The 27,437-nt window shown below is 42.0% G+C and overlaps 1 protein-coding gene and 1 long non-coding RNA gene across 2 annotated transcripts; both read right to left on the minus strand.

Annotated features, from left to right (window-relative positions):
• Positions 1–2,134: 2,134 nt before the first annotated feature.
• On the minus strand, positions 2,135–26,972 carry LOC112567473. The gene is made up of 7 exons (XM_025244166.1): positions 26,667–26,972; positions 25,681–25,781; positions 25,461–25,485; positions 4,109–4,186; positions 3,555–3,718; positions 3,290–3,342; positions 2,135–2,162 (listed from the first exon to the last, which is right to left on the minus strand). The coding sequence occupies exons 2-7, from the start codon at positions 25,705–25,707 to the stop codon at positions 2,135–2,137; spliced, it is 375 nt and encodes a 124-aa protein (XP_025099951.1). The 5' UTR covers positions 25,708–25,781; positions 26,667–26,972.
• LOC112567894 lies at positions 12,908–19,204 on the minus strand. Its single transcript, XR_003099938.1, has 3 exons — positions 19,155–19,204; positions 17,520–17,878; positions 12,908–13,081 (listed from the first exon to the last, which is right to left on the minus strand). It is a non-coding gene; the product is annotated as an uncharacterized LOC112567894 (long non-coding RNA).
• Positions 26,973–27,437: the final 465 nt, after the last annotated feature.

A 27,437-nucleotide genomic window follows, 5' to 3' on the forward strand; every position in this document is an offset into this window, starting at 1 on the left:
TGAAACTACATCAGTCGATGAATACAGGTTTCATGAGCTACATATGCGCTGAAAACGCACTTCTTCCGTGAAAATTATTCCTAACACCCTTTCCCACCATGCTAGTCCTTTGTGACAACTTCCATGATCGTCTTCCTTTTGCAATATCATGTTACTCTCAGTTCTTGTACTTATTTTTTTGGTTCCTCTGCGTTTTCTGTATATGTTTTTTTTTATTTATCCTTAGAACCGTTGTTTAATCTTTTTATAGTTGGTGTGTTATTCGTTTGTTTTTCAGTCCCTCGTATTCTGTCCATGTTTCGTTCTTGTTCTTAAGCGCTAAGAGCTTGCTCCTTAGGAGTGTGAGTATGCACTTTACACATTTTGCATTTTGTTTATTATCATATGACAAATGTGTCTTTCCGTGTGTGTGTGTGTGTGTTTTGTTTCAGTGGTTTGTTTGTGTGAATGCGGGAAAATCTTCAAAGAAAAAAATGGCCGTTCTAGGGTGGGTCACGTTTTTCATATATTATATACACACTACAAAGATTCCAACTTTTGAGATGCACTTAAACTTTTAATCTAGCGAAATTCTATATCTACACAAAACAACAATAATGTGATCTGACGTCATTTGTAATTTAGGGTTACAACTGACTGCTGATAATGACATGTTTACAATGTAAAATGAGGGCTTCTGCTTACGCAAAAAATTGCGTACAGTACGCATTAAAAGTTCGGAGTGTCGCGTGTAGCGACGTATCCAGCCGCTCCCAGCGCTGAACAAACCAACACGCATTTGTCGCGTGTCGCATGCTGACTCAGCCTGTTGCGTCAATGAAGTTTGACGTAATTTGTTTTGGTGACGTTTTTTTTTGGAACGACGGGGGATGAGAGAGTGAGAACCATGATGGAAGAAGTTTCAACTGTGACGATTATCGTCCTGTGAAGGGAAATTTGATTGTGTTTACCGTCGAAGAGACGGAGACTCGCTAGTGACCACCGTTGAAAGAACGGTGGTGGCCGTGCAGCTGAGGAAGCCTGAGCTAGGTTGTTGCGGGAACGGAACTGTCGGGAGTTGGGGGTAAGGTCAGTTGGCGTCCGGTAGGGAGGCGTTTGTGTTTTTTGTTTTTTGGGGGGTTCGTTTTTTTTATTTTGTTTTCATTAAATATATATTTGTAGCGTCGTTTCGTGTGCGTGTTGGTTTGTTCAGCGCTGGGAGCGGCTGGATACGTCGCTACACGCGACACGGAGGACCCCTTCAATTTTCGTCAATAGGGTTCCATTCAAATTTAGACGAAAAACAGGGATGTCTTAAAAATCTAAAGAAGGGGTCCCTGAGACCGCAAAGAATTTAACCTTAGCAGAAGCCCTGAAAATGTAATATAATGTCACTGTGGTCACAGTTGTGAGGTCAGCAGGTGCGGCTGTTTTGTGTAGTTACAGCGTGTGTCTGATTTACAAGCGTGTCTGCAAGTAAGGACTGTCGCATATACTGTGAATAAAGTGTTGTTGGAAATCTTATCAACTGCAAAGACTCAGTTTCCTGGAGAGGTTGGCACCGTAGACTGATGACCAACCAACATGCCATTGATTACATAATCGGGGTTATAGAATTCTGCTTTCTCGCCAATCATCACATTTCCACATATCACCTGTAACATCTGGTAACAGTTACCAAGCCCTGTTGAAGATAAAACTTTTACTTTTGAAATATAGTTTGTTGACGATTTGTCTGACGAGAACAGCGGCGTGAGCACTGATGTCACATCTAACATCGTACACGACAGTCTTAGACTGTGACAGTGTTGTGACAACACATTATTGTCATATTTACCTGGCTACTAGTCTCTTGTAGAACTCAGTCTTCATTTGAGTACAAGGTCCAGCCCCATCAACACGTTGCTGCCACCAGCGTCGGAGTTCCTTCAGCACGTGACTACTGACGTCACACGGGGTCTTTGGGTCAGACAACTGATCACACCACACACAGAGACCTGGGATGTTGGAGGGATCTGTTGTTCCTAGACACCGACACAGGTCCTGTAGAGGATCCACATCATGTCATGTGACAAGAGTTAAATATAGAGATAGAAGATGAAAGTAAACTTAACGAAAATTAACCAACCCTCAACATTAAAGTATTAATTACAAGTTAAATACGAATCAGTAGCTTAGAATGGCTGCAACAAGATAATAATGCTGTTAAAATAGATATAAAAGCTGTCTACATGCAATGAATTTATTGAAACAAATCGTGCTGAGATGGCGTGAAGACAATAATGGGCACCAAAGAAGAAAAAATAAAGAAGAATTCGTTTATTTGCCAAGTAACACTACACTGTGAATTCGATTTGATAACAACCGCTACTTACACACAAACACGTGTGGACGCCGCTACTGGCACCGGTATTTATACACACCCCTTCCCCCCAACAATTATTTTCTCTGTATTTTATACATACAAATACACTATCACAACATTTTATTCTCATTCACATACACTGTCCACATTATCAGTTCGTCTTCTATTGACCATTTTTTTTTTTTACACATTTAGGTACTTTGTAAGGTATATTATAGAAGACCTGTAAGGTAACAGAAAGGTACAGAAACCTGAATGAGGAGGCTGTCACCGGAGATGGCCTGTTGAACTTGACGAGCCGTGAGGTTGGGGAAGGCGATGACCTTAGTGACGGGCAGACCGGGAGCGATGTCGGACACCAGGTGAGACAACATGGCCTCCGCCTTGTCCAGCTGTGACACGGCGTTACTCAGTTTCTGTCTAATGTTGTTGTCTACATCCTGCTGTGACTTGTTTAAATCTTTGATATTGTCACCCACTGCCTTCACCTCACAGACTATCAGTCCGTACTGTCGATGAATGAGAAGCACATCAAAGTCTCCCTGTTTCCAGTTGTGTGGTAGAGAAGGAGGAAGGTTGGAGGGTCGGGGTAGGTGGGTAGCGGCAGCAGCGTAACAAGGTTCACCCAGGTACTGTCCGAACTGAAGCTGAGTCAGTCCAACCATCACATCTCTGTTCTCTTCAAACATTTTCTGAAGACAGACAAACATCCGCTGCATAGCAGCATCGTCTCTGACATCACTGTCCTGAAGGCCAGGAGGCTGAGAAATGGACGGATGAGCAGCAGAAGATGAATTCGTCGGCACTTGGTTAGACTGACCAGCCTGTCCAGGTGCTGACTGTAGGACGAGAACCTCCTGACCAGCAGCTGACTGTCTAGTCATGGGCACGCGGTTGACGTAGACAGGAGGCAGGAAGTAGGCGCGAGAGTCGAGATGAGGGAACGCGGCCTCCACCCACTGTAGCCAGAATGTCTGGGCCTGGTCTGGTAATGGGTCCTGTGTGAAGACCAGTGTGGTCAATAAAATAATAACTGCTTATTAAGTCACTTGAGTATTTCTGTTCAAACTTTACTTGTATTGTCTACAGTTATTTAGTACAGGAGATGGCTCTTTGTATTTTGTGTCATTAGGTAAGGTATTTTTTTATCTCCTTCTCTATAGTGTGTTGCACACTGTTCTAATATTTATTTGATTGTCAACAAACAAACCTTTATACCAATCTTCTGGCTGATCAGCCTGACTGCAGCCTCGATCTGAGAAGGAAGACCGCGGATGATAAGAATCTTCATACCTGGTACAGGTGAGGGGTTGGGGTGAAACTCTACCTCAGCGCCTGTGTTCTTTTTTACCTCTTCCAGGGGGCGTGTGTTCACTTTAAAAAGAAATACATTTTTATAAGGGTTTTTCAATGCGCATACACAATTGTCTAAATTATAAAAGATAATTTTTTTAAACTGTTTATTTATCATTACGAGGAGATGTAACGGCTGATTGCGCTAATGCTATTGTTTATTTTTAGTATTGACATCGAACACAGATCATTAGTGATTTACTCGTAATCATAAAGCTGATCTTTATAATTATCATAATCATCATTATGATGATCATTTCTCTTCGATTGTCCACCATTTTCATGGCTTTACTGATTTTGATGTTTACATGTGAATCCTATCTCTATACTTTTCTCCTGTCTACTTTTTATTCTGCTTTCATCTATTGTCAGTTTTTAAAAAAAGTAAAGCATATTAAAAATACAACCTACCTGTATCTGTAAGTAGTGCCGCCTGTTCATCAGTCACAGCGTGTAGGTAAACTTTGACCCGACCACCGCCTCTACGACTCTGTCTACCATATCCTCCTCTGGATCGCTTACCCTGTGATAGTTATTACAGTGAGAGGAGAAGTGAACACAGGGTACATCACTGAGATGATAATGTACAGGATGACATTAAATATCTACACCAGCATTATATTAAAGATGTTTTCATACAACAAAATTAGGATGATAAAACTAGTTGAAGTACTGTAAGCGTGCAGGGAGGGAGAGTGGCTCACCTGACCAGACGACGGATGAGCAGACATTGTTGACAGTGGTCTCCCCTGTACAGGACCAAGTTTGACGGAGGCAGCACCTGCACCACGTGGTCTCCACTCTTGTTGAGAAACCAGCAAACTGTCATGTGTCTGGTGTCATAGAGTAATATAGTGTCTGTGGCATGGTATCAGTGACATGTTATCAGTTCCATAAACTGTTTCTTTAAGCTCTATTATCAAGTAGTCGTTGACAGCTCGTTTTGTTATTTAAGGGAATATAACCCAAACCCTAACTAAGCTCTACGGCGCACTTGTGTGAATATTTTTATTTGGATATTTTCTGATTTTGGGAAATCATCAAATTGTGAATGAAACGTATGGGTACTGTCAAAATTTTTGAATGTCTGCATTAGAAATATGCATAATCTGTATTGAATCAATCTTTGTGAAAGAAAAATTTCCTATAAACATAAACAAAATGCTTGAAAAAAAGGTGCAGGTGTAGGGAGCCTTGCTATGCTGTTACTGATGCAGATCACCTCGATTTGAATTATGTTCCAGGTAATGGGTTGATTGTATGCATCTCAGTAATTGTAGTACTAGTACAGCTCAAAACTCAGGTATGATGAAAACAATATATCAGAGTGTCAGGAGAACTAAGAAGTATGTTTTAGAAGAATACAAAGGTTTCTGAGACATTTGTAATCATTTGGTTGTAAGATGTTATAGGACAGTGATGGTGTTTTGCTTTCTTGGTGACACATTTAATCTCTCCTACTGGTCAGTTGATACTTCAAACGGGAGTGCTTATGTCTGTGGGCTGCTGGGAAGTTTAGTACAGTTTACTCCTTTTGCATGTTTCTCAGTCTCTGTCTATGCTCTTTTGTGTGTGCACCTTTCTTTTTGAATGCTGTACAGATGCACATTGTTCAATCCTAAACACATTTTTTGCAGTACTCCTTTTTTTAATTACAACGTTTATAGGTTACTTTTTGCTTGTGAATTTTTGCTACAAAGCAATTTTTTTTTGTAATGCTTTGGGTTTTCTATTATAGAATGCATTAAGTTCAAGAGACTTCCAAATCACCCCATGAGAAACAGACTGGCTCAGCCGACGAAGGGAAGGTTGAAAAGGGGAAGTTTCATCCACCAGGCGAGGATCCTTGAACGAAAACACCGAGACATCTTGGAACACGACCTCAGAGAGATCCCCATGTGCCGGACAAACCCAGCATGGAATGAAACTGCTTTCCCCCTGATTCACTGCAGCATCCCTGGTGTCAGCAAGAAAGACTCCCAAGACGCTGTGAAGAAGTCCTGTACTGTGGAGTATATCCACAACAACTTCCCACAAGATCAGTGGACTCACGTGTTCACTGACGGGTCAGCTGAACAAGCCGTGAAGAATGGTGGCGCCGAAATCTACATCCGGTACCCAGGAGGAAGAGAAGACCGTCTTTCTCTCGCAACCGGCCTCTACTCCACCAACTTCAAGGCTGAAGCAGTTGCCATTCAGACCGGTGCCACCCACGTTGAAAACAGTCCAGACACCTCCAACAACGTCGTCTTCTTTACGGACGCTCTGTCTGTTCTGCAGGCCTTACAGACTGCCAGAGACAAGAAACTGAACGACCTGTCCACTGCTCTCTCCTCCTTATGCGGAGACTACACAGTCGTCCTACAGTGGATTCCCTCCCACTGTGGGGTTTTTGGCAACGAAGCCGCAGACACTCTTGCGAAGGAAGGATCCACAAAAGAGCAGCAAGACAGGTCCACCACCTACAGTGAAGGCAAATCCATCATCAAGGCCAAACAGCACAACAAGTGGCTGCAGCAGCACCCACGTTTCAACCGAAACGACCCATACTACCTGCTTACAAAGCTGAGCAGGTCATTATTTCAGGCTGAGGACAGGCCACAACCGTCTCAATCACCACCTTACACCAAGCTCTGGATCGGCCAGACAGACCAGTGCCCGTGCCAGACAGGCAGCCAGACAACAGCACATCTACTGCAAGAATGTCCCATGCACGAAGAACTCAGGCACCGCATTTGGACTGATGAGACGCCAGTATTGAGGAAACTACACGGCAGCCTGGAGGACCTGCGGCGCACAGCATCATTTGTGCAGGAGGCAGGCGTGTCCATTTGAGTGATCGACGAAGAAGAAGAAGAATGCATTATTGCTAGCGAAAATAAATAATAGAAAAAAGCACCACGGCCATTTTGTAAGACTACCCACAATGCTAAACAATAATAACTGTTTGTTTCCTTGGTTCCTCTTCTCTTTTAATTTTATCCGATTTCTCACTTTATTATGTGTTTATTTAGCATATATAAAAAAATAAAAGTATAAAACTACCTTTCCCTAGATAATGATCATAGCTAAGAGTGAGGATTATCATGTGGACACAGCACGTTCGTGTATACAAAGCAAGTAAGTAAATAAACACACCAATAAGCTTGAGTATTCTAGATATGTTCGACATAAGAACATACAAACAAACTATAATATATAAAACATTAGGACAAATTCCTCTCTCACTGTCCTGCCTTCCCCAACCCTGTATGTAGCCATGTCGCTATTCCCAGCAGCTGCTTGACGAGGGAAAGTTTGCTGCGCCACACGGGTATCGAAGCCATGCGCCTCTCAGATCAGATGCTAGCGCTCTTAGCAATGTTAACCCAGCTAGTGGTGACAATTACTGATTACTTCATAGTTGACTTCAGCACTGTGATATACCCATTATACACTCAGTACACTCAGTACTGCTAAGTATTGCTCCTTACTTGTGAGTTGTGATGACCTCAAACACACTCACAGCCTGTGTCTTCCTCCTCAGGCCACGATGGGGATGTTATCGCTGTATGAAGTCTTTATCACATCAACGACAGAAGGAAATCAGTACTCACCTGTCCTGAAATAAATCTTTCTCTCAATTTCGCAGTGGAATAACTCAATTATTTCTCTTGCTGTGGTCACGACGAGGAATGACAAGATGGCGGAACTAGGATCTGTCGTTTCTCAATGTCGATCTACTTTATCGGAGTTTCCCCAATCGTGAAATAATAGTTCAGCTTTAATGTCATCATATTGTATGTGTATTGGGCATGAGTGTACATGAGTGTATTGTTATATTTAAACAGAAATGTAAACTAAATCAATAAGTATTATAGATCAACATCCGGGTGTGTTCGATGTTCCTATGAGTGTGACCGTCGGGGCAGGATATGGTCTTTGGTTTCCTCGAGGCTTAGGCCCCAGTGAGTAGATTGAAACACTTGATGAATGGTTTGAAATTTCGTCAGCTGTTCAAACACTTGTGTAATATTTAAATTCTAATATATATTCTAATAAAATATGATCTTGTTTGGCACGTTACGCTTGTATATATCATGTACAAAAAATGTTCTTGAATTTCTGAGTCGTGACCTTCCGACCAGTTTCTGAAATCTAAGCCCCATACAGTTTTGATGTCAGCTTACTACGAGAAATCGAAACCTATAAAAATTAACACCACGTAAATGTTTTTAAAATGCTCTTTGAAAAGGCGTATCATATATATTTGTCTTTTTTGTAATTTAACAGATATAAATTTTTTAACACAGGTGAAAATTTGCTTCGCAGGCACTCAGTGCTCCATAGTGATTTGTTTTCGCGCGGCTCTGTACCTTCTTAGTGAACCGATAATAATATTATTAAATGCATCAATCTGATTTTTTAGGAGCAAGAACAATGTTTATTCATTTCAAGTTTATATGTGGTTGTCAAAGTGTTATTCATTGACTGGAGGTGTAACTTGTGCTTCCGTGATATATCATGTACAATCCTGTGTGACTTTTTAAAAAAATTCAATTACACCTACCTGATTTGCTTTTGATTATCTAATAAGTGACTGTTCATGCAGGATTCAAATGTAAACAGTTTTGTTTCACACAGTTTGATTTCTTATTATTAGTTTCAATTTTTTCTATCTCTTACCGTTATTTTTTATGCTTTTTTGAAATTGGTGAATCTCCGTGCGGACAAGGAGAGTGTGACCTCGTTGAACCCTGACTTATCGAATGACGGCGGACACACAAACATAGATGTCATTTGCCCAGACGACACTAAGTTTATTCTCGGTGATTTTAATCTTTGTAAACTTAGCAGGATACTTAAGACTTATGAGCAATATATATCCTGCTACACTGCACACAGGATTGTATTAGCGACCTTTGTTACAGCTCTGTAGTGAATCGAATCCTCCGGACGTATCTAAACGTATGGGTATAGTCTGCGCATGCGCATGAAGCTAAACTTCACTACCGCGTGGTAGTTTACTTGAAACAAAAGTAAAGGACGAAACATTACAGGACATACGAAATAAAATGTCATTACAAAAGCAAAATTATACAACTCACAATATGCTTTGAACTGGTTTTTGATAAATAAACCCTAGAAAATTTTTACTAACGTATCGGATGTTTCTCCGTCCGCTTCTCATCATCTCTCCGGCGGTTACGTTGGGATTCCACACTCCCAGTGAGTCCCTTCGTAGTTCCTTGACTGGGCAAGCAACTAATTTACTTATTACCGGTCCCTGTATCCACACGTACAGTCAGACCACTTTCACGCCTGTCTTTTCTATCTCTCGTCTCCCGTCGTCTGCTTCTTCCAAAAATTTTTCACTCTCCCCACACAATCTAAAACTACGTCATAAAATGACGTCGTGTTCTGACGCTAAACACGACGCACCCAAAAATTCACTGATACTGGTAAGGGCAATAATCCCTGGTTAACACAGACAGGGGCAACAACCCCCTGTTCCTAACAACAAATAAAAATTAGGAATTAACAAGCGTTACCGTTTGTTACTAACAAGAATTGTGTACAGATGTACAAAACTGATGTGTAAGGACTAAAGCTAGTCTCATCTTATTCAACAAGTACATAGCAGGTAGATGATAAGGCTCTACATTACTTTCTGTGTTTATTTTATCTTTGGGAGAAAGAGAAGAAAACGGTGAAACTGATTTCCAAGATAAGTAGTAAATAAAGTAGTAAATAAATATGTAACTTTTAAAAGAAATTCTACCTGAAAATATATTCTCCATGCTATGCTCTTAAGAAGCAACGTTGCGTGTGTTTTTTTTTTTTTTGGCTGTTTTGAAACTAAAGTTAAAATGAACATTCCATATTATTATCTGGTGCTTAGAGCAGGACACGTGACCACGCCACCCCTCTCATTAGTTTTTTACACTGGCTTCCCATCCGTTCTGGCATCAGTACAAACTGTCCGTGTTGTGTTTTAATTTCTTTGCTGGCACCTTCCCTGAGTATTTCTCCGAACTGCTCTTCCCTTTTATCTCAGCTACAAAAGTCTGGTCCTCGTCTGATGATCGTCTCCTTCCTCTTCCTGTCACCAGAACAACAACATATTGCCACAGGATGTTTAGTTATTGTATAGCGAAATAATGGAACTCTCTGCCTTTCCATAACCGTCAAATAACCCACTATTGAATCCTTTGCATGTTCAATGACAACACACGTCTTCTGTAAACATTACAGCTAACAATCATCCTTCATTTTACATATCCTGTAACTCTCAGCTCTTGTTCTTGTTAGTTGGTTCCTCTTTGTGTTTTTTGTATTCGATTTTATTCTTTTAGTACGCTGTTACTTCTCTTTCAAGTCATGTAATATTTACTTGTGTTCCTGTCTGTTTTATGCTGTATATGTCTCGAGATAACCGTTTTGTTGGAAGGTCAAGGTCAAGGTTTAATATTATCACCTAGGTAACCACGTATGGCAGTTCACCCATGCGTACAACAAGTAAGTGCAAAAAGCGTGTGCGAAAAAAATTAGTGACGTAGCGGAGCGAAACTTGTGTGAGCAGGGCAGGTGTTCCTTTCATTGAGAAAATATCACCTGTTAACTGTTGGTGATTCTAACATCACAGCGAGCGACATCTACCTGTGTGTCTGCAGCAACAGGTGATACAACATGCTGCACGACTTCCCCACCACGTACTGACAACGTAGACGTGGTGACCACATCGCAGCCACTGTATGGCAATCAGCAGCTTTAATTAATTTTTCTAAAGACTCAATAAGTTCCTTATATTTGTTAAGCAATTAAAAAAATTAAAAAGCAACTTTCTGAAGATTTTTTGTTTACCTTATAATCTCAGGCTGGCTTTTACGTGGTGAATAAAATTGTTTATGCTTCTAAAAAGAATATTTGTTTTTGACGTTCTACTTCCGAGTTGGTGATACTCCAGATGAAATGACTTCCCAGTGGGCGGTGTTGTTACCAGGGTTACGATTTACATCGTAAAAGGCAACACTACAGTCCTGTTCTCTACAAAATGGCCATCTGACATCCTTAGACGATTATTGGGCATTTTCTGACGAGGAAGATAAAAAAGAATTTTAAAAATAAAAAAAAAAACGCCGGAAAAGGTGAATAATGCTTTGTGTTGTTTGCGTTTTCTCGACGATGAACTAAAGATGCAATATAAATAATATTCTTATATTATAAACGTACCTCTTACATAAACATTACTCATAACAACCTTTCCCATAATGCTATTCGTTTTCACATTCTTACTTATGCAACATCATGTACTCAGCTCTTGTTCTTGTTATTTGGTTCCTCTTTGTGTTTTCTGTATTTGATTTTATTCTTTGTTTAGTATGGTTGTTCATTCTTTTCTAGTTCATATGTTATTTGTTTGTTTTCCTGCCCCTCGTATGCTGTCCGTGTTTCGTTCTTGTTCTTAAGCACTAAGAGCATGCTCCTTAGGAGAGTGGGTATGTGCTTTACAAATTTTGTAAATAATAATAATAATTTTAACGTATCTTTATGTATTGCGTCTAATCTTTTGAGGTCGTTGGTAAGGTGTTAGAGACCTCACTTTTCTTGGAGCCAGCTTTACATGAGAGCGATGTCTTACCCTATATATAGTCAGATACCCCGTTCTCGCTGGGTAGGTGATTAGGAGAGCATGCTTGGCTAATCGGGAATTGAAACAGATTACTCTTAGTTTGGACGCCATCGCTCTAACCACTCGGGTACATGCTTCCCCATCTGGCTGTCATTTATTGGGGAAGTACATGATACTTGAAAGTAAACTACAGGAAGATTCTAGCGTGGAAATGACTTCAGACAAAACCGAAAGAATTGGAGTTGTTATTGAACTGCCTTCTTCAGTAAATACGTACCAACGAGGATATTCATTTCCCTCACAAGGATTTGTTTTATGGCATCTATATGTGATGTAGACCAGCGAACAGAAAATTTTTTATCAAGGTTAATATGAAATCTTTGTCTCAAAAACACAAACAAACACACACACATTTATTGGCAAAGAAAGAAAAGAGAGGCTGAGAGTGGCAGTGTACACGGAATTAGTGAGGAAAAAGAGGATTCACATTATAGGAGTTGAAATATTTTAAAAGTTTAGACAAGATTTAGATGGGATAAGTACTTAAGGAAGCGAAAAAGAGTCACGATACTTATAGAATCATCATCAACAAGGAAATCGACAAAAATTAAACAAAATATTCTGTCATGAACCAGCTGGTTCTAGGTCAGAACAACAGCTGAAGCGGGGTAGATAATTATAGGTGGGCAGTGGAAGCGGATAGTAAAGACAATCCTTTCTGTCCGTTGTTTCGACTTGACAGGTCGCCTTGTGTAATGGAGGCGATCGAGGCCCAGGGTCCGGGGTGAGATGTAACAACAGATATTTTTGTAAGTCAAATTAGGTATTGCTCTTCCTAAATGTTCTGAAGCTTTAAAAAGGCTGTTATGTTTACAAATGAAAAAAATCACCAAAAATTGTTTTTATCAACACCAGGGTATGTTGTAACGGGTGTGACCATTGGTGCAGGATGTCTGTCTGTTGGCTGATAGAGCGAGACAAGCTTCACTGAATAACATGGGTCTTGTATTTTTGTCTACTTTACTTATGCTGTAAAAAGAACATAAAACATTAATATCTATACCCTACTGCAGAAGATGTTCAAGATAACCAGCGTGACATTCACGCACATGGGAAAACACACACGTAAAGATCAAAGTGTGAGAATTATTAGTGTAGTTACAAGTGTTTGGGTTGAAAGTACTGTGACAGCAAACAAACAAGTGTAGCGGGACTGACCAGGTTCCTAACCAACACCGTGGAGTCATGTCCTGGTCTTGCAAGAAGTGTGATTGTGAAAGAACTGACAGACACTTGTGAACATGAACTCGGTGGATAACAATTAAAAGTCTTTATTCATTTGAAAGTCGTGACCTGTTCACTTCTTCTCGTAACCAACTGGGCAGGTCACGTGATGTTCGTCATGTGATGACGTCAGATACCCTTTGGTTTGTCCTAACAGTAGATAATCAGAAGTTGTGACGTACACCGGGACATGCAGCAGAACCGGGATAAAACTTGATCCTCCAGACAGACGACAACTTTTCTCTCCAGACCACAAACACGCTGTCCACTCGTCACCCACACGTCACAGCGGGCCGTGGCAACGTCCTCGATGTTATCGTCCTTCATCATCCGCACTGGGATACCCGCTTCTTTCAGTTCCTTCATCATACCCGAGTCGTCACTAATGTCTTTCAAGTACAACACCAGCACGTCTCTCCACTGCAGGCAGGGCGGAGTTGTGCCGCCGTTGGTGGAGGTGACGGTCGTGGCTGTTGTCGTGACATTCTCTGTTACAATTCAAAGTTTCTACTGTTAGTTACTTGTCGGAGATACAGCGTACACACTGACAGACACATGGATATAAACACGACGTAAAATAACAGTAACACGTGACTTACACAGTGAATGTAATAATAATATATACATAATGATCAATATAATGTTTATTATGTTAACAATGGCATCTTGATAGCGCACTTTTACGCCATTAGCTTTGACATAAGCAGTCAGCAATGTCCATGTAGATTATCAGACTCCACAGCACAACCACACTACAGGTAAACTCAACATGTTGTACACAAAGTAAACAACACAAACAACGCGTTACACACAGCAACATTACAGGTGTCACACAGTCAAGAGGAGGTGAACAAAGATTCACCTGACTACTTCAGTTGTAGTCAACACAGGTAAGTATCCAGACACAAGATCACGTGACAGCAGCCTCAAACACACATGGAGCAGACAACATACAACCACCAATCCCTGATATCACACTCATTGTCAGTCGCATCGTTGAGATGAAGAGGACACAAACATCTTCTCTACACACAGTGCAGCCATGAGGCACAGGTCCGTATATCACAAAATGGAGAAGTGAGTTGTGAGCAGTTCCAAACATGGATAGTCAGTGAAGTAGACACAAGTAATGATGAGCAGGTCTAACATATAGATAGATGACGTAGATGTTACAGTTGAATAAAAATGTTCTAGAAAACTGAGACACGTTGTAAAGATACAGAAACCGATTCAGAAACCTGGGTAATGATGTCACAATTTAAGAGATGACCAGTCCACATAAACAATCATCATCATTCCTTGTTACTCCTCGATGAGCATAGGGCCGCAACAATACTTCGCCAGCGAACCCGGTTTTGGGCAGCCCCCCTCAGTTGGGCCCATGTGCAGGCCCGTTCTTAGCCCCCGCGGGGTCCGAGGCAAAGGGCATGTGCGGGGCCCTCACGCGACGATCACACGGTTTTAGTTGGGATCTAAAGTCACATATCAATCAAAAGCGCGGGGCCCCTTGAAGCGCGGGGCCCTAGGCAGATGCCTCGTCCGCCTGCCCCTAAGCACGGCCCTGCCCATGTGGTTCCGGCAGCCTTTGCCTCGCTCTCTACTGATCTTCTCCAAGTCTGTTTTGGTCTCCCAACTTTCCTCTTCCCCTGCGGGTTCCAGTCAAGTGCCTGCCTGGCAATGGTGTCAGCCGGTTTGCGCAGGGTGTGTCCTATGTGTGTGTCCAGGGTGTGTCCCCACTTGCGCTTTTTGATGTCTTGACTAGTGGCATTCTGGTTAGTTCTTTCCCACAGGCTGCTGTTGGAGATCCTCTCAGGCCATCTTATTCTCAAAGTATGGCGAAGGCATCGGTTGGTGAAGGTCTGGAGCTTGTTGTTGATGGTGTTTGTCACTCTCCAAGTTTCAGAGCCATACAGTAGGACTGCCTTCACATTGGTGTTAAATATGCGGGTCTTGCTGCGAAGGGATAATGCTCGGGAGTTCCAGATGGGGCGCAGACTGTTGAAAGCATGCCTGGCCTTGTTTATGCGGCTTCTGATGTCGTCGTTCGCTCCACCATCCTTGGTGACGATGCTCTCCAGATATGTGAAGCGGTCTGTTTCTAGGATGTTCTGTCCTTGAAGTTGAATTGGAAGTTCCTGCTTGTTGTTGAATTTCATCACTTCGGTCTTCTTTTTGTTGATCTTTAAGCCGGTCTTTTCTGCTTCCTCTGCTAGCTTGCTCAGTTTGGTTTGAGCATGCTTCTGCCGATGAGAGAGGAGACTAATGTCATCTGCAAAGTCCAGGTCTTCTAGCTGTTTAGTGAAGGTCCACTGGATACCGGTGTTGTTGTCTTGGGTCGTCTTACGCATAACCCAATCTATGACCATCAGGAAGATTGTCGGTGATAGTATGCAACCCTGTCTTACGCCAGTCTTCATTACAAAAGGTTTAGTGAGTTTGCCATTATGGATAACTTGGCAGGATGAGTCTTCATACAATCCCTGGACGATGTTTATGAATTTAGGTAGAATACCATAGTGGTTCATCAGTCTCCAGATGACGTCCCTGTCTACACTGTCGAAGGCCTTCTCAAAGTCCACAAAGGTTATATAAAGGGAGGATTGCCATTCGATGGACTGTTCTATGATGATACGAAGGGTTGCAATGTGGTCAGTGCATGATTTGTCCTGGCGAAACCCTGCTTGTTCTGGTCTCATTCTCATGTCTAGTGCCTTCTTCAGTCTCTCTAGTATTATCATTGTCAGGACTTTGCTGGGATGGACAGCAGCATGATTCCCCGCAGTTTGTTGCACTGGGACAGGTCTCCTTTCTTTGGAAGTTTGACCAGGTGGCCTAATTTCCAGTCTGCTGGGACTAGCTCTTGTTCCCAGATCTTGTGTAGGAGGGGCTGTAAAATTGTTGCTGTTGTTTCTGGGTCTGCCTTTAATGCTTCTGGAGGTATGCCGTCCGGGCCTGCTGCTTTGCCATTTTTCATGCTTTTGATAGCTTTGATGATTTCTGTCTTAGTGGGAGGGCTGGTGTTGACGTGAAGCTGTGCAGTTGCTGGTGGTATGTCAGGTAAGGATGGTGGATGAGGTCTATTCAGCATCTCTTCAAAGTACTCCATCCAGAGGTCTCTTTGCTCTGCGTCATTTGTTATGGTCTTGCCGTTTTTGTCTTTCACTGGCTTGTTTGAGTTTACGCTCTAGCCTGACAGAGTTCGTGTTATTTCATATAATCTCTTCATGCTTCCCTGTGTGGCTGCTGTCTCTGCTTCCTCTGTCAGTTCATGGGTGAAGCGTCTCTTGTCGTCCCTTGCCGACCTCTTCACTTGGCGGTTGGCTTCCCAGTATTTCGCTCTGAGACCTTCTTTCTCTTGCTGGTCTTGGCACTGGTTGAGCTTCTGTTTCAGTCCCTTTCTTGATTCCCTCTTTGCCCAGATCTCTTGGGTCATCCATTCCTTATGTTTTCTTTCCCTCTTTCCTAGAACATCTGTACAGGTTGACTTCCAAATTCTTTTGAGTGTTGACCAGTGTTCTTCCACATATTCTTCCACCAATCCTGAAAGGGCCTCATACTTATTCTTAATTCCACAGTTATAAATTTCCCGTGTCTCCTTTTTCTTGAAGTACTGGGTATTGAACTTGTGATGTGGTCTGCCTGATGTATCAATGAAGGACTTCAGCTTGATCTTGAAGACTGCTATTAGAAGCTGGTGGTCTGAAGCAGCATCTGCTCCTCTTCTCACTCTGACATCTTGGAGACTCCTTCTCCACCTTCGACCAACTGTTATATGGTCGATCTGGTTTTCCGTTTGGCCATCCGGGGAAGTCCACGTTGTTTTGTGTATATTCTTGTGTTGGAATACAGTGCCACCAATGACATGGTCGTTGAAAGCGCAGAAGTCTATGAAGAACTCCCCGTTTTCATTGCAGGTGCCGACGCCATGTCTTCCCATGATGAGCTCTCTGTTGGTGTTGTCATCTCCCACTTTGGCATTTAGGTCTCCCATGATAATCTTCAGATCTCTTCTTGGTGTGCGGTCAAGAAGAGACTGCAGGGAGTTATAGAATTCTTCTTTTTCCTCTTCATCTGCGGCATTCGTTGGTGCATAGCACTGGATGATGGTAGTCTTCCTTCCTTTAGCATTGAATCTTGCAGACATGAGCCGTGGTGAGACTGGCTCCCAGGCCCTCAGCGCCTTTGTTGCCTCTGTTGACATCAGCAGTGCTACTCCCTGGGAATGGTCGTGGTCGAGGTCTTTGTGGCCAGAGTAAATTATGGTTTCCCCTGATGTTAGTCTGGTCTGCCCACTTCCATTCCATCTGGTTTCACATAACCCGAGGACCGTGATATTGTATCTTCTCATTTCCCTCGCCATTTGAGCTGATTTGCCACTTTCATAGAGGGTTCTGATATTCCAGGTCCCTATCCTGGTTCTTGCCTTGGTCGTCAGAAGATGAGTCGGCGAGCTGGCTTCCCTAGGGCTTTCACCAGCCTGCGTCATGAGCTCTTCTGGAGAGGAATCTTCCTGACCAGGCCCCTGTTGCGATATTGTTGCAGTTTCTGTAACAGTTTATGTTTTACTTGAATGGGTTGTTAACCCATAGCAAAACCCCCAACCTGGAGGGCCAGGGTGCAACATTTTAGTCTGGCCTCTACCCTGACAGACCTGTTCGGCTTGGTTGGACCTGCCAGGAGCACAAGGCTCCCGCCGACATAGCTCTGTGGGTCGTGGAGGCACACAGAGATGACCAGTCCACATAAACCATGGTTCAGATAAAAGGTCAAAGACGGAATGGTATGAAGAGCTGTCACCCTGTAGGTAGTTAGGCGAAACAACATATCTCACATTCATCTTCACAAGACTATTTCTCACATGCCTGTTATTTATCACACCGAGTTTATCTGTCAACAGACGTTACACTACACAATACTCACACCTACCTGTAACACCAACACGGAGACTGTGTAGGAAGCTGGCCACGTCACGACCGCACGTCACACAGTCACCTGGCCAGACACCTGAGTGACCTTTACCTCGGTGAGACAGTATCTTGACTGGCGGGCCGTCTGTGTGGTCGGGCACACCTCGCTCACTGTACGGCAGGACATCACGGTGTTCAGTGATAATCTCGTCCTTCTTGACTTCCCTGACGACGGCCGGTGGAGAGCGGAGGGGTCTGGTTAAATATTCCACTTGAAAGCCGGCGGGTGCGTCTCCATGGAAACAACTTGCCGCCCAAAGATGGAGATCAGGAACTTGTGTCAGCAGCTTGTAACACACAGTGTGGAAGTATTCTGACCTGTGACAGACATGAGTGTTGCTATAGTTACCGTCACACACAGCTTCCCGCTGATCAAAGGTCGTCGAGCGCACAAACATCACAAGTGTTCAATGCCTGTCAAAGTATTTTATGAAGTTTTATAAACAGAAAAATCACTTTAATTCACAATAAAGTCACGTGTTCAGAGTATGTCTGTGTTGTGTGTGACTAGACAGTAATTGTGTAACACGTTGATGTCAAGGGGAGGCTACTTGTATACTAAGCTCACTGACACTGTACATAATAATGCGTGTGAATAGCGGTGAATGCTGTGGTTGTGTGTGTAGATATGTATACATGCATGAGGGAGGGAGGCAAGAGAAAGTATATGTCTGTTGTCTGACACAAAATGTGTAAGTATACACGTAAATGTATTTTGTACAAATAAAATTAAGCAATTGACAAGCATTACCGTTTATTACTGAAAAGAATTTTGTACAGATGTACGAAACTAATGTGTAAGGACTAGTTTCATCTTCTTCAATACGTACATGGCAGGAATATGATAAAGAAATTGTAGTGTAAAATGAAAAAAAAATTTTACTTTCTGTGTTTATGTGGTCTATAGGAGAAAGAGGATGGGAGGGTGAAACTGATTTCCAAGATAAGTAGTAAATATAGTTGTATTAAATATGTCACTTATAACAGAAATTCTACCTAATATATATATATATTTATATAACATGCAAAGTTCATAAGATGCAACTTTTCTTTGATAATTTTAAGTAATAATGTATTAAATGCTTATTTAGTATTATTATCTTAAATTTGTTGTTGAGTATATATTAAATCCATCGACTGGTGTAGTCTTCTACTTCACATCTTTGTTCAACTTCGTTGTCTTCAACTCAGTGCTAACTGTCACAATGTGTTCATCAGGACAAATCACAACTTTCTCATTTAATTTGACCATCAGTCTTGAAGCACCTCCATCTCGTCTTTGTTTACTTGTATACCTGTTGTTTGAATGAAAGCTACGGTCACGCGAACTACCGTTTGTTTCGGAAAGTCGAGGTCGAGGCTTGTCACCATGGTAACCACGTTTGGCAGATCGCGCATGCGTAGAACATGTCATTGTAAAAAGCGTGTGCGAAAAAAAAATAGTTACTTACTGGTACGAAACTTGCGTGAGCATGGCAGATGTCCCTTTCATTAAGGAAATATCACCTGTTAGACACCTGGTGGTGATTATAACATTACAGCGAGCGGCATCTACCTGTGTGTCTATCATCACATCACACGACGCACTACTCACCTGGTCACTTCATCAGCGATGACGTACAACGACCCTCCTCTTGCTGCCTGTGACAAGTCGTTGACGATCTTCTCCACGTCTTTACCGACATCATACAGCAGCAGGTGAGGCTGACCGGGGGATACACCTGCTGACTGTTGTGTCTTTACTGTTTGCAGCAACAGGTGATACAACATGATGCACGCTGCACGACTCTGATACCAGGTACTGACAACGTAGACGTGGTGACCACACCGCAGCCACTGTATGGCCATCAGCAGCAGCACCACAGTTTTACCTGTACCGGGCGGTCCGGTGACATAGACTCTGGGAGGCGCCGTGTGTAGCAGGTGAACTTGCTCCGGGAAGAGTGTGATGACAGCAGTATAGCACTCTCCTGTCCACCACACGGCCTGACCCAGGGTCTTGACACTCACACGTGGAGGACTTGTACATGGCACAGTCACTGTTGTCGCCGGACCACAGAACCTGGTACAGTCACATCAGTTGATGTCTTTTACAAAAACAATTACTATTATTTTCAATTAATAATAAGTTATTATAACTTATGTTAACTGAAGAAACTTCTATAAAGGACACAATGATCTGCTCCAAATTAAGTATTGAAGTACTCCAGGACAATGTTAAACAGCATAAAAAATTTTTTTAAGGTAAAATATATTTCAAGTTTAACAAGTTTACAGAAAGCAGTTAGTGAGCTGGTAGAAAACAAGTATTTAGAAAAAACAATAGAGTAATTATAACACTGTGACAATGGTTCGCCTCTGGCAAACAGTCGGACTTACAACATCTTTATTTTTTTGTTGAACCTGAAACTACATCAGTGGATGAATACAGGTTTCATGAGCTACATATGCGCTGAAAACGCACTTCTTCCGTGAAAATTATTACTAACACTCTATCCCACCATGCTAGTCATTTGTGACAACTTCCATGCTCGTCTTCCTTTTGCAATATCGTCTTACTCTCAGTTCTTGTACTTATTTTATTTGGTTCCTCTGCGTTTTCTGTATATGTCTTTTTTAATTTATCATTAGAACTGTTGTTTAATCTTTTTATTGTTCGTGTGTTATTTCCTGTCCCTCGTATTCTGTCCATGTTTTCTTCTTGTTCTTAAGCGTTAAGAGCATGCTCCTTAGGATGGTGAGTATGCACTTTACACATTTTGCATTTTGTTTATTATCATATGACAAATGTGTCTTTTCGTGTGTGTGTGTGTATTGTTTGATTGTTTTGTTTGTATGAATGCGGGAAAATCTTCGAGGAAAATATGGCCGGTTGAGGGTGGGTCATATTTTACATATATTCTATACACCAGCGGTTCTCAACCTGTGGGGCGCGACCCCCTGGGGGGTCGCGACGTGCCTGCAAGGGGGTCGCGAAGGTGGTCATTTTTTAAAAAAAGTTTCTTATACTGGTATTAGTGAAATTAGTTTACATTGTGTAACCGAGTGGTGCGGGGGCTCAAACTCCAAATCTCTTCTCTCTGTTCAAGTACACTGTCTCGGCAATTCAGTGACTTCTCACTTCCAAAACTCAAAACACAATCCCCCTCTCAACAATTAAGCCTCCAATCTCCCTCCTCTCACCTTTTGCCCTCTCTCTTCCCCAATCTCTCATCGCTGACTCCCCTCTCCCTCTCCAGTCACACCTCTCTTTTTTTTTTTTAAACATCTAAAAGGCACGCATTCAGGAAACGTCCATCATTCACACCCTTTCATTCGCACGTGCTCAGTCCTAGTACTCTATAGGTCCCTGACAGAAGGCCATGACCAGACAAGGGAAGGACACCACCATATTACAAACAACTGACAAGATGAATGCTTTCGTCCGAAAAATTTCGTTGTGGACGCAAAAGATACGCCAAGAAAATATTTTTGATATGTTTCCGTGCTTGTGTAAGTGCAAGGCTGACAACTTGAATCTTGATCAGGTGAAGAATGTAATTATTGCCCATCTAAACGGACTGCAAGAAAGGTTTCAGCATTACTTCGCTGAAATTGATGTGACTAAATACCAGTGGATTCGTAATCCATTTCTGGCTGATCCTAGCACAAGCGGGTTGTCCACGCAAGAAGAAGAGCAGCTCATCGACCTTTCGAGTGACCAATCCCTGAAAATGGTCTTCCAAACAACACCAGTGCCAACATTCTGGATTAGCATCAACGTTGAATATCCTCTCCTTTCTGAGAAAGCAATGAAAGTTCTTCTGCCATTTTCAACTTCGTATATGTGTGAGCAAGGATTTTCAGCATTGGCAGCACTGAAGTGGAAATACAGAAATCGTGTGGACGCAGAGGCTGAGCTGCGAATAGCAGTGGGTACGAACATCGCACACAGGTTCGCTTCTCTATGCAACAGCAAGCAGGCTCAACCTTCTCATTAATCAAAGTCAGTGTCCAATAAAATAATATTTATTAGCAACACAGAATTTGCTTTAGTAAAATTTCATTAACAGTTATACTTCTTGCAGATACGAACTTTGTTCTTTCGTAGTTGAATTGCATTGATTTCCTCGACGCGGCGTTCGAGGTTAGCTAAGGCACCCCCCCCCCCTCTTCCACCGATCTAGCTGGCTAAGGGGGGTCGCGGACGTACCGGTGTTCGTCAGGGGGGTCGTCACATGTAAAAGGTTGAGAACCGCTGCTATACACACTACAAAGATTCCAACATTTGAGATGCACTTTAACTTTTAAACTGACGAATTTCTATATCTACACAAAAGTTATTTGTCAACATATTCCTGTAAACAACAATAATGTGATCTGACGTTCATTTGTATTTTAGGAGTACAAGTGACTGCTGATAATGACATGTTTACAATGTAAAATGTAATATAAGGTGTGTCACTGTGGTCAGAATTGTGAGGTCAGCAGGTGTTAGTGTAGTTACAACGCATGTCTTATTTACAAGCGTGACTGGAAGTGAGGACTGTCGTATATACTGTGAAGAAAGTGTTGTTGGAAATCTTATCAACTGCAAAGACTCAGTTTCCTGGAGAGGTTGGCACCGTAGAATGAGGACCAACCAACATGCCATTGATTACAACATCGGAGTTATGGACTTCTGCTTTGTCGCAAATCATCACATTTCCAAATATTCCCTGTAGCTTCTGGTAACACTTACCAAGCCTTGTTAAAGATGAAACTCTTAGTTACGAAATATAGTCTGTTAAATATTTCTCTGACTAGAAGTGGCGTGAACACTGATGTGACATCTAACATCGTACACGACAGGCTTAGACTGTGACAGTGTTGTGACTACACATTTTTGTCATATTTACCTGGCTACCAGTGTCTTGTACAACTCAGGTGTCATGTGACTGTCAGGTCCAGCCCCAGCCACACGTCGCTGCCACCAGTGTCCGAGTTCACTCAGCACGTGACTACTGACGTCACACGGGGTCTTGGGGTCAGACAACTGATCACAGCACAGACACAGACCTGGGATGTTGGAGGGATCTGTTGTTCCCAGACATCGACACAGGTCCTGTAAAGGATCCACATCATGTCATGCGACAAGAGTTAAATATAGAGATAGAAGATGAAAGTAAACTTAACGAAAATTAACCAACCCTCAACATGAAAGTATTAATTACAAGTTAAACACGAATCAGTAGCTTAGAATGGCTCCTACAGGATAATAATGTTGTTAAAATAGATAGAACAGCTGTCTACATGAATGACTTTATTGAAACAAATCGTGCTGAGATAGTATGGAGACAACAATGTGCACCAAAGAAGAAAAAATAAAGAAGAATTCGTTTATTTGCCAAGTAACACTACATTGGGAATTCGATTTGATAACAACGACCATTACTTACACACAAACATTTGTGGATGCCGTTGCTAACACTGATATTGAAACATACCCCTTCCCCCAAACAATTATTTTCTCTTTTTCATACATAGAGATACACTATCACCACATTTCATTCTCATTCACATGCACTGTCTACATTATCGTTTTTTCTTCTATTAATAAAAAATTGTTTACACATTTAGGTACTCTGTAAGGTATATTATAGAATATATGTAAGATAACAGAAAGGTACTGAGAAACCTGAATGAGGAGGTTGTCACCGGAGATGGCCTGTTGAAGTTGACGAGCAGTGAGGTTGGGGAAGGCGATGACCTTAGTGACGAGCAGACCGGGAGCGATGTCGGACACCAGGTGAGACAATATGGCCTCCGCCTTGTCCAGCTGTGACACGGCGTTACTCACTTTCTGTCTAATGTTATTGTCTATATCCTGCTGTGACTTGTTTAAATCTTTGATATTGTCACCCACTGCCTTCACCTCACAGACTACCAGTCCGTACTGTCGATGAATGAGAAGCACATCAAAGTCTCCCTGTTTCCAGTTGTGTGGTAGAGAAGTAGGAAGGTTGGAGGGTCGGGGTAGGTGGGTAGCGGCGGCAGCGTAACAAGGTTGACCCAGGTACTGTCCGAACTGAAGCTGAGTCAGTCCAACCATCACATCTCTGTTCTCTTCAAACATTTTCTGAAGACAGACAAAAATCCGCTGCATGGCAGCATCGTCTCTGACATCACTGTCCTGAAGACGAGGAGGTTGAGAAATGGACAGATGAGCAGCAGAAGATGAACTCGTCGGCACTTGGTTAGACTGACCAGCCTGTCCAGGTGCTGACTGTAGGACGAGAACCTCCTGACCAGCAGCTGCCTGTCTAGTCATGGGCACGCGGTTGACGTAGACAGGAGGCAGGAAGTAGGCGCGAGAGTCGAGATCAGGGAACGCGGCCTCCACCCACTGTAGCCAGAATGTCTGGGCCTGGTCTGGTAATGGGTCCTGTGTGAAGAACAATCTAGTCAGGTAAATAATAACTGCTTATTAAGTCATTTGAGTATTTGTGTTCAGACTTTACTTGTATTGTATAGTGTTATTTAATACTGTAGATGTAACGTTTTACGAAAGAGTGTGTTGAATGTGTTTGCGAGCGCGTGTAAACATCTGCATGTAAACTACGCTCGCCGCACTCTTTCACCTTTTTCAACAAAAAGGTCCTGCCAACGATTAACACATTTAATGTTTATGAAATTAACTAACGATGAGATGAGGATGAAACAAAATAAAATAACGCTACCCCCTCCAGCGTCAACCTCTTCCAAACGTTTCTCAGACGGTTGGCGCTGACGAGATCACTGACCAGCAGGCTAATCCTCTGAATTTCTTCACGCAGTTCGTGAAGATAAAAGATAAAATCCGTATCGGCGAAGATATTATATTCCGCTTGGATTGATTCCTGTACCACACTGGGTAATACTTCACACGATAATACTCCACTGGACGCACGTCGGCTATCCGTTGCTGGCAGTTAACCATATACTGTACACTCCTCACGGAGCTCTGTACACACCAACTGCTTGGTCTCGTCTGCCACGAGAACCGTTCGAATCCCCCGTTAACACGTCCTCTGTTCATTTACGTCATTCACTATATGACGCAAAAGAATCGTCACGCAGAGCTACGTCAGCGCTCGCGCGACTGCTCTTCCCTGACCACAGGGAAAGTTAAAAATAAAAATGAATCTAACTAGATTCGTCTCAATCGCGAATCGTTACAGTAGATGGCCCTTTGTATTTTCTGTCATTAGGTAAGGTATTTTTTATCTCAAACGTTATAATGTGTTGCACACTGTTCTAATATTTATTTGATTGTCAACAAACAAACCTTTAAACCAGTCTTCCTGCTGATGAGACTGACTGCTGCCTCGATCTGACAAGGAAGACCGCGGATGATAAGAATCTTCATACCTGGTACAAGTGAGGGGTTGGGGTCAAACTCTATGTCAGCGCCTGTGTTTTTCTTTACCTCTTCCAGAGGACGTGTGTTCACTTTAAAAAGAAATGATTGATTGCCAATGAACATACACATTTCTCTAACTTATAATAGACAATTTCTTTTGAACTTATCATTTATTATTACGAGGAGCTGTAACTGTTGATTACACTAATGACATTTAAAAAAATTATTCACATCGAACACAGATCATCATTATCTAGTTTCGATCATAAAGCTGCTCATTATGATTCCAATCATAATTATGATTATCATTTCTCTGTCAGTTATCCACCATTTTCATTGCTTTATCGACTATGATGTTTACTTGTGAATGCTTTTTCACTACTTTTACTTTTTATCCTACTTTTACATATTTCGAGTTTTAAAAAGTAAAGTATATTTAAAAATACAACCTACCTGTATCTATAAGTAGTGCCGCCTGTTCATCAGTCACAGCGTAAAGGTAAACTTTGACACGACCACTGACTGTACAACTCTGTCTACCACCTCCTCCTTTAGGTCGCTTACCCTGTGATAGTTATTACAGTGAGAGGAGAACATGATGAGACTGAACACCGGGTACATCACTGAGATGATGATGAGCAGGATGACATTAAATATCTACACCAGCATTATACTAGCTTAAACGACCAGCACACAACAAAAGTAGGATGATAAAACTAGTTGAAGTACTCTAAGCGTGCAGGGAGGGAGAGTGGCTCACCTGAGCAGACGACGGATGAGCAGACATTGTTGACAGTGGTCTCCCCTGTACAGGACCAGCGTCTGAACCACGTGGTGAGACACGAGCAAACTGTCATGTGTCTGGGGTCATGGAGTAATACAGTGTCAGTGGCATAGTATCAGTAGCATGTTATCAGTGTCATAGAGTCAGTAAACTGACAAAACTTTTTCTGTAAGCTCTATTGTCAAGTAGTTGTTGTTATCTCGTTTTGTTATTTATTAGAACATAACTCATAGCCCATACCCTAACTAACCTCAGTAGTCATTTTGTAAGACTATCCTCAATGCTAAACGATAATTGTTTGTTTCCTCGGTTCCTGTTCTCTTTTAATTTTTTCCGATTTCTCACTTTATTATGTGTTTATTTAGCATATATAAACAATAAATGTATTAAACTACCTTTTCCTAGATGATGATAATAGCTGAGAGTATGGGTTATCAGACAAATCATGTGGACACAACACATTCGTGTCTACAAAGCAATTAAGTAAATAAACACATTCATAATAAGCTTGAGCTTAAAACGAGTACTCTAGATGTTTGACATAACAACATTAACTAACTACAATGTATAAAACATGATGAGAAATTCCTCTCTCACTGTCCTGCCTCCCCCAACCCTGTATGTAGCCATGTCGCTATTCCCAGCAGCTACTTGACGAAGAAAAGTTTGCTGCGCCACACGGGTATCGAACCAAAGCACCTCTCAGATCAGATGCCAGCGCTCTTAGCACTGTTTTCCCAGCTTGTGGAGACAATTACTGATTACATGTACTTCATAGTTGACTTCATCACTGTGATATACCCAATATACACTCAGTACACTAAGTACTGCTAAGTTTTGCTGCTTACTTGTGATGACCTCAAACACACTCACAGCCTGTCTTCCTCCTCAGACCACGATGGCGATGTTATCGGTGTATGAAGTCTTTATCACATCAACGACAGAAGGAACTAAGTACTCACCTGTCCTGAAATAAATCTTTCTCGCGCTTTTACAGTGGAATAACTGAGTTTTTTCTCTTGCTGTGGTCACGACGAGGAATGGCAAGATGGCGGAACTAAGAGCTGTGTACTCTGTTATAAAAATGTTTCTCAATGTCGATCTACTTTATGGGAGTTTCCCCAATCGCGAAATAATAGTTCAGCTTTAATGTCATCATATTGTATGTGTAGTGGGCAGGAGTGTACATGAGTGTATTGTTATATTTAAACAGAAATGTAAACTAACTAATAAAGTATTATAGATCAACGCCCAGGTGTGTTCGATGTTAATATTAGTGCAATCGTTGGGGCAGGATATGGTCTTTGCTGGTATTCCTCGAGGCTTAGGCCCCAGTGAGTAGATTGAAACACTTGATGAATGGTTTGAAATTTTCTCAGCTGTTCAAACACTTGTGTATACACAGTGGATATCGGCTATACTAGGGTTGGACATTCTGCATTTTCTTGGTGGAAAAGGCCCAACATCTGAGAGCGACGAACCAGTATTAGCGACTTCTGAGGCTGCGAAAAGGACTTTCACTGAAAATGATTGCCTACATGTTTGACACATCTGAATCACTTGACAGCAAATTTGTATCAGTTTATGTTCCTACACTTCAAGTCTATGAATGTCCCTATGTTCCCAACAAAGGATATAGATAAAACATCATTGCCAAGAGTGTTTAGACAGTTTAAAAATGTCAGATACTCTGTAGACTGCACACATTTCTTTTGTCAGACACCCAGGATTAT

Source organism: Pomacea canaliculata, linkage group LG7 (genome assembly GCF_003073045.1).
Source record: "Pomacea canaliculata isolate SZHN2017 linkage group LG7, ASM307304v1, whole genome shotgun sequence".
Classification (NCBI taxonomy): Eukaryota; Metazoa; Mollusca; class Gastropoda; order Architaenioglossa; family Ampullariidae; genus Pomacea; species Pomacea canaliculata.

Excerpts from the sequence above, each read along its gene's own strand:
- LOC112567473 (XM_025244166.1), bottom strand. The coding sequence starts at position 25,707 with ATGTCTGCTCATCCGTCGTCTGCTCAG. Across the intron at positions 25,486-25,680 it reads CTCATCCGTCGTCTGCTCAG|GGTAAGCGACCTAAAGGAGG; the intron begins GTGAGCCACTCT and ends TAACTATCACAG. Across the intron at positions 3,343-3,554 it reads GCCAGAAGATTGGTATAAAG|GACCCATTACCAGACCAGGC; the intron begins GTTTGTTTGTTG and ends GTCTTCACACAG.